This window comes from Macrobrachium rosenbergii, chromosome 9 (assembly GCF_040412425.1).
Source record: "Macrobrachium rosenbergii isolate ZJJX-2024 chromosome 9, ASM4041242v1, whole genome shotgun sequence".
In the NCBI taxonomy this organism is placed as follows: domain Eukaryota; kingdom Metazoa; phylum Arthropoda; class Malacostraca; order Decapoda; family Palaemonidae; genus Macrobrachium; species Macrobrachium rosenbergii.
The window spans coordinates 45,194,804-45,207,506 of record NC_089749.1 but is presented as its reverse complement, the minus strand read 5'-3'; the positions used below and the strand labels follow the sequence as shown (position 1 = coordinate 45,207,506).

The 12,703-nt window shown below is 43.3% G+C and overlaps 1 protein-coding gene across 3 annotated transcripts in view; it reads right to left on the bottom strand.

The window, feature by feature from the left end:
• Window positions 1-12,703, bottom strand: part of phtf (putative homeodomain transcription factor) — a 134,707-nt gene that overhangs the window by 83,436 nt on the left and 38,568 nt on the right. Inside the window, exon 2 of one of the 3 annotated variants that reach the window (XM_067109025.1) lies at window positions 12,293-12,382. The exons of 1 other annotated variant lie outside the window; for it this stretch is intronic. In XM_067109025.1, coding sequence (XP_066965126.1) covers window positions 12,293-12,318 — 26 coding nt within the window. In that variant the 5' untranslated portion in view covers window positions 12,319-12,382. Of the gene's footprint in view, window positions 1-4,468; window positions 4,639-12,292; window positions 12,383-12,703 lie in introns of those variants that run through there. One more of the 3 variants, XM_067109024.1, reaches the window with a different exon arrangement.

The window sequence follows — 12,703 nt, the reverse complement described above, 5'->3', positions numbered from 1 at the left end:
TCCATTCTCTGAATGGACGTTGGAACTGACCTCACTGACTTCATGGAGAACTTCGTCAGCCTTACAAAGGCATTTAATCTGGAAACATCCAGAACAGGTCTCCATCCCCCTGTGGTTCTGGGAACTAGAAAAAGGCGATTGTAGAAGCCCAGGTCTGGCTCTACAACTTTTTCTACTGCCTCTTTCTCTAGAAACTTCAAGACTTCCAACTGAAGGATTTTGTGATTCTCCTGACTGAGGAGATATGAAGAGAGAACCACTGGAGAATCTGACAGTGGAGGAGAGCTTACAAATGGAATCAAGTAACCCTCTCTTAGCACCTCCACAACCCAGGGATCTGTGCCCAGATCTTTCCATACTTCCGCAACTGAGGGCTGGAAACTTCATTTCTACGAATTAACGGGTCCCTTAAATGACTTACTGGATCCTCTGGAGGATCCTCGAAATATCTCCTTAGATCTATAAGGTCTAATTGAATTTCTTCTGAATCGAGAAACTCCCACTGAAGTAGAGGGCCTTGGTTGAGGAGGATGAGGAAGAGGAGGAGGAACCTTGGGCACCTGAACCTTAACAATCAAAGACCACATTTCCATCTTCTCTACTTCCTGTGCCATGGATGATAAAGCTTCAGAACTCAGTATTTTATCTAAGGCTGAAAACAGACAGGAGCCTTCCATGAATCTGTAACTGACTTGGCAAGATAAGAAAACAAATGTTCATATTTCTTAAGACCCAAATTGGTGCAAGCATGAGCACTCTCACCCACCGCATCCTTTACCGCTCCATCTAAACAGCCAATAAAATCCAAAACTTCCTTGTCTGGAGCAGAGTCCTGATGGACCAAGGAAGTAAGTTCACAGACACAACCGTCAATCACTCCTACAGACATATCCATGAGCGAGAGGCTCTCCAAGGTTCTAAACAGAGGTTTGATAAGCGAATTCAATTCTGCTTGAGCAAATACTACCTTCCCTTTATTGACCATTCTTTTCCTCAATGGATCCAAGAGAAGAAAACCGAATCCTTCCCCAAAGCTAGCTCAAGACTAGGAAGAAGGCCAGTAGAGTAAGAATTAGCTCTCCTTTTACTCATATACAGTGGCAGAAAAGGGGAAGCGTTCTTGGATGAGGATTTCTCATGCAAGATATGTCCAATAGCCTTGAATCTACCTACAACAGCCTTAGTGAATTGAGGTAAAAAGGAAGGGAAAAAAAGACTGGCCCAGGTTTTCCTCCATACATGCTTATTCACTTCCACAAAATAATTCGGGAACTTCTCCTTACATAGAGCCAATAATTTCTTAAAAAGAGAAGTCATGTCTGTCTTTTCATTAGGTTCTGCAGCAGAACCCATTGCATCACCCATAGAAGACCCTACAACCTGTACCTCTGACAACGAGGAAGGGGGTGACCAATGAGTCTGGGCTGACAATATCTTTCGCAACTGGGGCCGCGACCTCCACAGGCGAAAGCGGAAAAGTAGCAGCTGGTTGATTCAAAGCAAATTCTCTAACAACTTCTCACCTGGGCAGCATCTACTCCTCAGCCACCGCCAACAAAACAGCTTCCTCAGACTCGAAAGGCATATGTCTTGGTTGTTGAACATTTCTTGGTTCAATGAACAAATCTAAATTCTGATCAGGAAGCAACTCGCAACACCGAGCCAATTCCTGAGCCATGGGAAACTACACCCAAAACCATAATCCCTTAGAAGAGGCGCTGAAACACGAGCGCACTTAGCTGGAGGATCTCTAGGTGGAGAAGAAGAATTCAAAGGCGAAAAGTGAGAAACATCACTGCAGGTCCAAGCCTGAGAACCTGAAGCACAACCAAAGTCTCTCTGAGAGACCGAGTAAGACATCACGGGGACGTAACGAACGGGAGACCAAGAGCAAAGATTAACAGAACAAGAGTGCTTAGTTGGGACTAAGCACACAGGCTAATGCCATAAAGCTGAAGGTGGGGCAGGCGCTGGCTGCATAGGTGAAACATGTGCTGATGAGTGGTGTATAGCCAAAAGTAGCATAAGTGTTATTGGTACAGGTGACGCATGCGCAAGCGAAAGCCGCATAGGTAACACATGCGTAGGCGAACGCCACACAGGTGAAGCGCACATGAGATAGATGTTAAGAACTACAGTGAAGCCTTGTGCTCTGACCAACAGAAGGAGAAACCTTCGTAGAGGCACACCAAACAGAAGAGAGAAGCAAGGACGCATGGTGCTGCAGCAAAAGGTGCAAAACTGGTTAGGCACAGGAGAACTGGACATAGTCGATTGCGCGGCGCACACTTCTTGCATAGCCAATGAATCCTGAGAAATGCGGGAAGAGGAAGAACCTCTATAGACAACTTAAGAAGCTACAGGATCTTTAACACAAGTCCTAGACTGCGAACGATTCTTACTATCATTCATATTATTAACATTATCAGAAAGACAAGAAAAATCATTACTAACAAGAAGTCCTGATGTAGTCAAGTTTAAACGCGGTGAAGACAACAGGTGGCTTCTCTTTACTCTACCTGAGTGATCCTTCGGCGAACGAAGTCTGACACCTGCACTGCTGTCAGGCTGACTAAAGGAAGGGGACAATGGGCACAGATCCACACCACTTCCTGACGTGTCCTGGTTCCCTGTTGCTCCAGGTAGCGGGGCAGCAAGACAGGACGTGCCAAGGACATGAATAATCAGGAGCGAGGGCACTGACCCTTCCTCTAACAAAGGGGAATTACCCGAAACCGACTGAGACCCCAGGGAGGGCAAAGCCAATAAAATATTACACGAACTTCGGCTAACTGATTTACCAAGCCCTTAAACCCTTAATATCTGACTCAATTCTATCAAATCTCATGTCCTGAATCGATTGGGAAGCTCTAGTAGGAGTAACAGAACGAAGGGAAGAAGAGGTCCTAGCAAGGTTACTAGAAGGAGAAGGAGACAAATCATGCATTCCCTTAGTATTAGCCTTAGCCTCTTGCTTCCTTTGCTGCCTTTTCAAACAATCAGCCTCTCTTCATTTACGATGTTTCACCAATTTTACCATAAATTCATTTGACCAACATTCACATGCGTACTTGACAATGGTCATTCAGATTACAATCTTTCCTCGACATTTAACACGTCATGAGGATCAGTGGAACTAGAGTAAAACCTAACATGGCAACCTCTTACCTTACAGGTCCTTATTCTATCATTACCATCCATATTCAAGAGAAAATTCAAGTATATTTACAAACCAAGCCGTCAACGGAAAACCGAGCGCAGATAACTAACAATCTTCTACCATAACTGGCAAACAGAAGTAGACTGATGGACTACCAGTGTTTGTACCTATCATTCCCCTGGTGGGGGGAGGGGGAAGTAGATGGATAAAAAGAGATATTCATAGAAAACCGAGTGTTCTCATTTTTAATTTCGATCTGTCGAACTACTGCTGGTGCGGAAGTAAAAACTATATATAGTAATGGAGAGGTAAGGTTCATTTAAAAAATTATTATTATTATATTTCAGTAGATGAAACCTATTCACCTAATAATAATAATAATAATAATAATAATAATAATAATAATAATAATAAATACTTACATGCTTCATTTGCTAGAATTCAACAAATCACAATGGCAGGTTATGCCACCCTAAATAATTTAAGGACAAAAATTACATGCAGGAATAATCTAGCCCACGCATCAACTGAACAAAAGTTTCATTTGAATAGGCAATCTGATCATTCAGAAGTGCAATATTAATTAGTAAAATAACTACGTTTTACTCTAATGATTCTTGAATGCAGACAAATACAAGAGTACAGAAGGCCTAGAGCATTTGAAGTTTATTCTTTTACTTGATTTCAGACAATGCCAAAATTAGGTTATGTAGCCATATAACTCACAATTTGCAAACCTCTTCTTTACATCTCAGATCGAGCATTTACCAATAGACATCATGGTTTATTCTTAATAAAAAAAAAAAATTTCTTTCAACATAAACATCATCATCAGAAACTCCTAGTTATCACTATCATATTCATCATCCCTTAAGTCATTTTTGGGAAAAAAGTTGGTCAAGAAATAGCAAATTTATTTAATTCAGTAGCCTATCTGTCATCTTCAGGTAACATATGGTTACTGTACTTGTAAAGAGGAAGAGATTGCCAAAAACTTTTCCCTATATCATTATTCAGACTCTACTATATTAGTGCTTTGAAGTCTAGTATACTATCCATAATGTTTAGTTATTTATAGATGCCATTTTATGTACATAGCTAACAGTGTAAAATTCCTGTAGCGGCCACTGGAGGCCTCATAGCCTCTGGATATCTGATGCTTTTGGATAGATGAATTCTGGATACTGTACATGGGTAGAAAGAACAAATGCTATTTTTTTTTCATCCAAGAGATAACAAACCTGATTCACAGTCTACCTAACAAAATACATGCAAAAGTCACAACACCAACAAAACTGTGGTACTTACATGACACAAGGAGGCAAGGCTTTCTTTAAAACATTCATTACTGGTAATGATTTCATGATCTTGATATCATGGAACTGAAATGACATGTTGCTTCAAATACTGTATAGAACAAAATTCTGCCCGTCTAACTGTGGCATAAAGAACTGCTAGATGATTCCAAAACAAGCTGCACAATAATCTCACATGGAGCTTTAAGCTGTTTGAGAAGCTAATCTCTTAAGAGCCTGATTAGATAACATACTTAAGTTATTATTTGATATGGTTTAACATCATTTTGACATCACAACATTAAAAACCTATTATGGTACGGCATACTGTACTGTATTGACCTAATTTCTTGTCCCTCTCTTTGTAGGTTAGCTTAAGCATTGATTTGATGGTTATTTATACTATATATATTCTTTAAATTTTTTCTTTACCTATTATTCCCCATCTTTCACTGTTGTCTCTCATATTAACCAATACAGTACTAGTTGGCATTTGTACTTCACCCAGATCATGCCTAAGTCTTCCCTGTTTTGCTACATCTACTAAACCAAGAGTGTATCAAAATAGATTTTCACATTTACCAAATTCTTCCTATTACCACTGTATATTGTCGGTATATCCTGCACATAACCACTCAAGTACTCTGTAGTCATGTATTGTATATTCAACCATGCTAGTCGTGGCAAATACCTTATGATACTACTGTTAACAGAAAACAGGTCAAGTAATTATTTGAAAATCCCAAAACTTCAAAAGTGAAATTTCTGATCAACCCGCGGTCAGCCGGGTGAAAAAGTCCATCTGTGTACCTATTTCTAGGTAATTCCGCTAAGTTAGATACCAGAGAAAGCAATGAAATGCTGGAGTTACCCTAAGAGCGAGCTCCATCAGATGGAGTCGTATGGAAAAGGGTGAACTGATAAAACACGAACCTTATCCTATAGAGATCCCAAAGTCAAAAGTCCCATACAGGAGGTGCCAAGTACAAACCCATGCACCACTCAAGGACAGCACACAAAAACACCCGCTAGTCACAGATTCCATTGTGCTAAAGCACCTTCGGTCACACGCTTTTCGCTGTGCTTTAATCTTGTGCCTTTTGCATCATTATGGCTTCTCATGTCTTTTCACCCAAGTTGAGTACCAGTATTTCGTTTTTTTAGTTGAGGCGATTGAGGCTCCTTATTTCCTTAGTTTATCAATTAAAGGATTATAACGCTGCCTCGATCTCTCTCGCGCCTCACGTGACCTCCGGCGTTTGTCTGTGATCTGTCGCCTCTGTTTTCATCTTTCTCACGGTTCCTCTTCGTGGTTTAGGATCATTTTCTTTCATGAGTAGTCTAATTAGTGATTTTGATTGATTAACGTTTGTTTCCTTTGCTTCGAGATGAGGGTTGGTGCGTTTAGGCGCTGGGCTTCCTCGAGCCTATTCACCTTTTATCAATTCATTAACATGCCTTATTTTAAGTTCTCTCTTAGCTTCTGGGAATTTTATTTACGTTAGTACTTTTAAGTTTTTTGTTTTATCTTAACTCCAGTGTTCGGATGCATTTGATATTTGATGATTATTATGGATATTTTTTTTGTTACGAGGCGGCTATTTCCTTCACGCCCACATCGTGGTTGGGTATGGTCCTCCTCTTTGTTTTGTTTTGTTATGTTTTATTTATCCTTTTTATGGGTTGGTGTTATTTTGATTTCTTTTGGGGCGTATATTGCCTCCTTTTTTCCATAAAAAAGGGGGTGGTCGCTCATTCTTTTCGCTCACATGCCCTTCATAAGGTTTTGTGTTCGTATTTTCCACGCGCGCTCCTTAAGTTTTACTAGGTCTTCCTTTTATGTTCCTTCCCTGTTTCTCGCTTTTTACAAGCTAATAAGCCTCTCGCTTAAGCTGAAATAGCGAGATCTCATGTTGCTTCCTCCCTGTTTCAAGCTTTTTCGCAGAGGGGCTACCAGCCTCTTGGTTAAGCTGGGATAGCGAGGTTTCTATGTGCCTACCCTAGTTTGGTATTTACTTAAGGTTAGTTCCAGTTTTTGGTTATGTCGACCCATCCTTTTCCCCCTCCTCCTCCCAAGTGCTTTCTCTTCCCCTTGATTTGTTTTCAATCTTGTTAACTTATCCAGGTTTATGAGAGCATTCCTTCCTTTTAGCCTATAGCCTATGCCCCTTCCTCTGCATTGTTTGGCCTCCTGGTCACGGTCCGCGGATTTACCTATTTACTCTCCCTCCTGACTGTTGGGTGGCCGGGAGGGCTTCCTCCGCCCACCATCTTTTGGCCATCTTTTATCTCCCTGTTCCCCATGGAGGAGGTTGTTCGTTCCTCTCCCTGCTTCTTCCCAGTTTGCTGGGTAACGATCAGTCAGCGAAAGTGGGCTGGAGGACACGAACGCCCGATTGTGCATTCCCACTCTCTGTCGTTTTTCGTTCTTCTCCGGGTTTTTATTCTCCCTTCATATTTGTTTTCTCCAAGCAGTTTAATTTGACGGTATTAATTCGGGTTCAGTCCTTCTTCGCGTTGTGTTAGAGCTCACTGATCGTCTTCGTGTTGGGCTTTTTGACGCTCCCCTCTCCCTTAGCTAACTACTGTCTTCATCGGACGCATTCCTGCTTCCGTTCGGGCGTTCTAGCTTATCGGTCTTCCGTTATCGCTAGTTTCATATTATTTTTAGTTGCCGAATGCGCTTTTCTCCGACAGTTTAACCTTCCCATTTTCTCATTTCCATTTTTTGTATCCGCTACTTACTTTAAGGCATGTTACTCCGCTAGTTCCGTAAATTTATTTTGTTTTATTTATTATTTATTTTGTTTTTGTTTATGAGATTTTTACCCGGTTACCTCCGGATCATTCCGGTTGTTTCACGCTTTGTTTAATACTGTGTTGTTCGGCAATACCACCGCACCTACACAGTGTACTCATAATCTCACAATTTTACAGGTGGTACGCTGCCAAGAAGAGGGTGCTCCGAAGCCCATCAGGCCAGCGCCATGAAGTTTGTCGGTCTCACCGATGCGCGGTCCACGAGGGGATCTTATTGTTTGGCACCCTGACGGATGTGATGTTTGGCTACGCTTTACGAGCAGGCTATCGATGATTCGGCAGGGGTGATCATGCATCTTTCCTTCTAGCCAACTATACGTTTACATTTTATCGATCTCGCCTTCTCGTAAACCGCAATAATACTTTCCCGCAGGCTGACCGCATGTCTCGTGGATGCTTCGCTTTCAGGCCCTTAAAGTCTGGGTTAGCGGCTTTGGGCGCAACGTAGAGCTGGCAATCCTTACATACTCCTAAGGACATTTGTAATGTCCTTTTCCCGGCAGCACTTGATCACAGCTTCTATCACACCGATTTATGTTGCTGTCTGCTGATTGCCGGGATTCGGGAGTTGACCCAGCCCCTCTCCAGACGGTTCGGCCTGAGCGCGGAAGGGCCCAGAAGACGCGGGCGGAACTGATTCGCCTTGAGTTCCGAGCATCATCCCGGAGCATCAAGCAGGTAAGGGGTAAGTGAGGCAGGTTTCCACTGTTTAGCTTCTCCCTCTTCCTCTGCTGCTTCTTTTAAAGGCTTCTCTGAATCTTCATACCCACGGGCACGCCTGGGTCTATTGCCCTCAAGGTGAAGTCCGCTAAAAAGAAAACCCACTACCCGCAGGCCGATATGGTCCTCTGGCGGGCGGTAACGGGCGATCGCGCCTGCCTGGCCGGGACGAGTACAGCCTCCCTTCCGGTCCCAAGCCGGAGCCTCAGTCACGCTTGTGTAAAGTTCCCCTCTCCTTCTTTGGATACGCTTTCATTTCTTTTGAACAATTCCTGAAAGAATCGACGCCGTGTTTGAGAAGATCGACGCGGTGGTAGACAGCGTTGTCTGGTCTTGCTTCTTCTTTCAGTCTTTCAAGAAGGTGGAATCACAACAAGGTTCTCGTTCTAGGTCTCATTCTGAGCTCGGTGACCTTCTGTCCCTGGGCTCAGAGTATAGTTTCCAAGGGCCTAGGCTGGAGTTGGATCGACAATCCCCCTCCACCAGTCAAGTTTTATCAGGCTACTCTACCAAGGATCTCGAGGACTTTGTGGAGGATCTCCTACAGAAACAGGCTATAAGGAAAGTGAGGACTCTGAAGTTCCAAGGCAGGCTCTTCAGTGTTCCCAAGAAGGGTTCCGACAAACGGAGAGTAATTCTGGACTTGTCCTGCCTTAGTTCTCAAGACTGCTGCATAAGCTTCTGATGCTTACGTCTCCCAAGTTCGACCCTACTGCCTCCGCGGAGCCGTAATCACCTCTCTAGATCTTTCCGACGCTTAATATCACGCCCCGTTGCGAGAAGATTCTCCTTTCTGGGGTTCAGGCTCGGAAGGCAGCATATTCCTTCAAGGTGATGCTCAGCCTCAACATAGCCCCAAGGATTTTTACCAAGTTGACAGACACGGGCCGCATTGTTAACCCGTCTCATGATTACGCTACCGCTGTGATTCATCACTGATCATCTGGGGCATCCAGCGCCGAGGAACGCCGGAGAGTTACATCCGTGGTGGTCGCACTTTCTAGGAATCCTTAGGCCGCGGTAAACAGGAGAAGTCCCACCTGGTTCCGGCAGTTGTTTTCAATGGCTAGGAATCCAGTGGGATCTGAATTCTCGCAAGTTTCTCTTCCTCCCCTCCCAAGAGGAAGGGAGATAGCCAGAGCAAATCCGTGACAGTTTCTCAACTAAAAGGGCCTCTCGGAGGACCTAAGAACGAGTCTTGGACTCCCTTCAGTTCGCTTCGGTGACAGACCTGTTGCTGAAAGTGAAACTGAAAGATATCAAAAGAGTGTGGCGGAGTCGGGCAAATATCAGTCTCAGGGACAAGGTGTCTCTGATCCCTCACATCTTGAAGAAGCGACTCCGGCCTTGGTCGACTGTCAAGAGCCTGTCCAAGCCGTCCCCTTCAATTCTTCTCCTCCGGCGTTGGTTATCCACACACAGACGCCCCTGCCGGTGGGGAGGATGGCTCAACACCAAGAAGTACAGGGGACTTGGTCCTCACACCCGCCAGTTCCAGTGTTATAACGCTCTGGAGGCCATGGCGTGTCTTCTCTCTTACCTTACAGCTTCTTCCCCAAGAAGATTCACATAAGACTGGTTCTGACAGCCACAGTCCACTGCATAAACAGGGGAGGTTCAAAAAATCGGCAGGATCAACCAGGAATGATTGCACTTTTTCTCCTTGGCATGCAAGAACAAGTGGCACCTATCTGCCACCCATCTTGCAGGGGTCCAGAACGCCGTAGCAGATTCCCTTCTCCAGGACAACTCTCGAGTCGAGTGGTCCTAGACAGGGGCTCGCTCAATTGATCTGCAAACAAGCTCCGGTCTGAGGTAGATTTGTTCGGCAAATCCGCTCAACAACAAGCTCCCCATTACGTAGCTCCAACCTGACCCTCAAGCTCTTTCACGGACGCCGATGTCATTGGATTGGAACAGGTGGAAGGTGATCTATCTGTTCCCTCCAGTGAACTTGTTGTTAAAGGTCCTTCACAAACTGAGGACGCTCAAGGGGTCACGAACGGCTCCCTTACTAGCCAAAGAGCAGCTGGTTTCTTCTGCTAGAACTGAAACTTCGCCACATCCAATCTCAGTCCTAAACTACTAAGTAGTACAAACTCAGACTGTCAGCTTCCTCAAAAATCCAAAATGCCCTGGCTTTAGGACTTTATGAAGTTTGCGGTTCAAAGGGATGCTAACGTTGATCCTGTCAATACCATGTTCTGAATCAGATAAGCTGGTCTCCACCTTCGGCCAGTACGACTCAGCAATTAAGAAACTAGCACCTCTTTTTGAGAGAATCTGAGGTCACAGTAATGACCATAAATTTAGCAATCTCCTTTTTTAGATCACTGTTTGAGAAGGGTTTAGCCGCTAGTACTGTTGCTACAGTCAAGTCGGCTTTACGAAAAGTGTTCTTGTATGGTTTCAAAATTGACCTCACAGACCCTTACTTTTCTTCCATCCCTAAAGCATGTGCATCGCCTGAGGCCAGTAATCCGTCCACATACGTGCTTCCTGGCTTTAAATGACGGGTTGAAGTTAGCCTCAGATATCAATAATCAGTCTTGCCCTACCTTTCCTTGTTGAGGAAAACGTTATTTTGTGCTAGCCTAGCTTCGGGTGCCAGAATTTCAGAGCTGTCTGCACTCTAGGGAACCCAACCACGCCGACTTCCTCCTTCCATCAGGAGGTTTTGCTGATTCCTCACCCTACCTTCCTGGCCAAAAATGAAGATCTGCAGCATAGGTGGTCGCGCTTGGAAAATTCTCCCCTGCCTCAAGATTCGTCCCTGTGCCCAGTTCATACTTTGAGGGCTTATTTAGACAGGTCCTCTCCCACATCTCTTCTGGGCCTCTCAGGGAAGGAGGGGGTAAATCTCTCTATGTCTGCTATTAGACAACAGATCCTTTACTTTATCAAGCAGGCTAACCCTGACTCAGTCCTAAGGGTTCATGATATTAGAGCTGTGGCCACTTCCATTAATTACTTTCATTGGCATGAATCTCACTGATCTTACCAGGTACAATCGGTTGGAAGTCACCCTTGGTTTTCAACGCCACTATTTGAAATCCTTAGAAGTTTTAAATTTCAGCAGTCGCGCAGGAACGTTGTTCCTCCCTCTGGTTCCCCTTTCTGATTCCTAGTCATTTCCTCCTCCACTGCCTCAGTTATCCCTCATTTGTCATTTCAGTCAGGCTTGCCTTGACTTCTCAACTTGGCTGTGTTATCTATGTGTTTGTCTAAATGACACATTTAAGTTACAAAGGGTTTTCTTAATATTGTATAGTTATTTTGTTTATGTATATTTTTCTATATTGTCATGTTAATTTTAAGCTAACATCAGTTTCTTTTGTACATTATTGTTATTGTTACTTAGTGATGAAAAATTTTTGACCTTTCTCGGTCTTCTGTTCCCTTAGAATTATTATCTCTTTAGTTTAAGAATGATATTTATTTCTCTGTTAATTTTTCACCGGGTGACACGACCTGTTAGGGGGTGGATCGGCGAGGGCTCATTTTGAGAGGGGAACGTGTCACCCAGTGACCCACCTCCATCATGTGTCATGTCCCTCCCATAGTAAACATCATTCTGGTGGGGGTGATTTGCTTTCATGGAAGTGCATGTGTTTTGTAAAGGTCCATGAGTGGTGCATGGGCTTGTAATCTGCACCCTCTCTGTGGGACTTTGACTTGGGATCTCTATAGGATAAGGTTCCGTGTTTTTGTAGTTCACCCTTTTCCATACACGACTCCATCTGATGGAGCTCGCTCTGGGGGTAGTAACTCCAGCATTTCATTTAGCTTTCTCTGGTATCTAGCAACGGAATTACCTAGAAATAAGTGCTGAATGGACTTTTTCACCGGGTGACACGGTCCCCTCTCCAGAAATAGATTTTTCCTTCGTCAAAATCCCTTTATTCTGCTACTCACGAATTTTATCATTTTACCAAGAACAAAAAGATTGGTTGTTAAATAGGTATTACAGTATTTCTTAATCAGTATAAAATATGAACCACATGAAAAAGTCTAAATACATCATGAGGTAGTATCTCACAGAATAAAAATGAAATGGTACTGAATAACAAAACAGAAAGACTGCCTAAAGACAAACTCTTATGCAGTACGAGGAGACTTTAACTTATGGACTAATGATAATATAACAAATTTTAAAGTAATTTGTTTTTTCGTAGGTATACAAACAGAATCTTTTAAACAGGAGTATCCTCAGCATAAGCAGGAGCATTGTCAAACTAGGTAACAAGGTCATGAACTGGTGATAATGAGGATGAGCATGAGAATATCCTTCATTTACCTAACAACATTAGTCAGTTTCTCCATTGGCCACAGGAACAAAGCAGGGTGGATGAGGTAGGATTATGATAAGAAGCTCTGGTGCGTACACCTAGAAAAAAACAAATTACTTAATAAATTTTGTTATTTGTTTCCATGGAAATACAATTTATACAGTAGACTTACTCATTCGGTGGGAGGTCATCTCTGACACCTGACACGAGTTGAATCCTACCCAGAAATATCATTCTCCCAGTTGTGCATGCAAATAGGTGATGCAATGACCTATAACTTATGGACTAGTGATAATATAACAAATTTTAAAGTAATTTGTGTTTTCGTAGGTATACAAACAGAACCTTTTAAACGAGTATCATCAGTATAAGCAGGAGCATTGTTGAACTAGGTAACAGGGTCATTGGCCATAGGAACA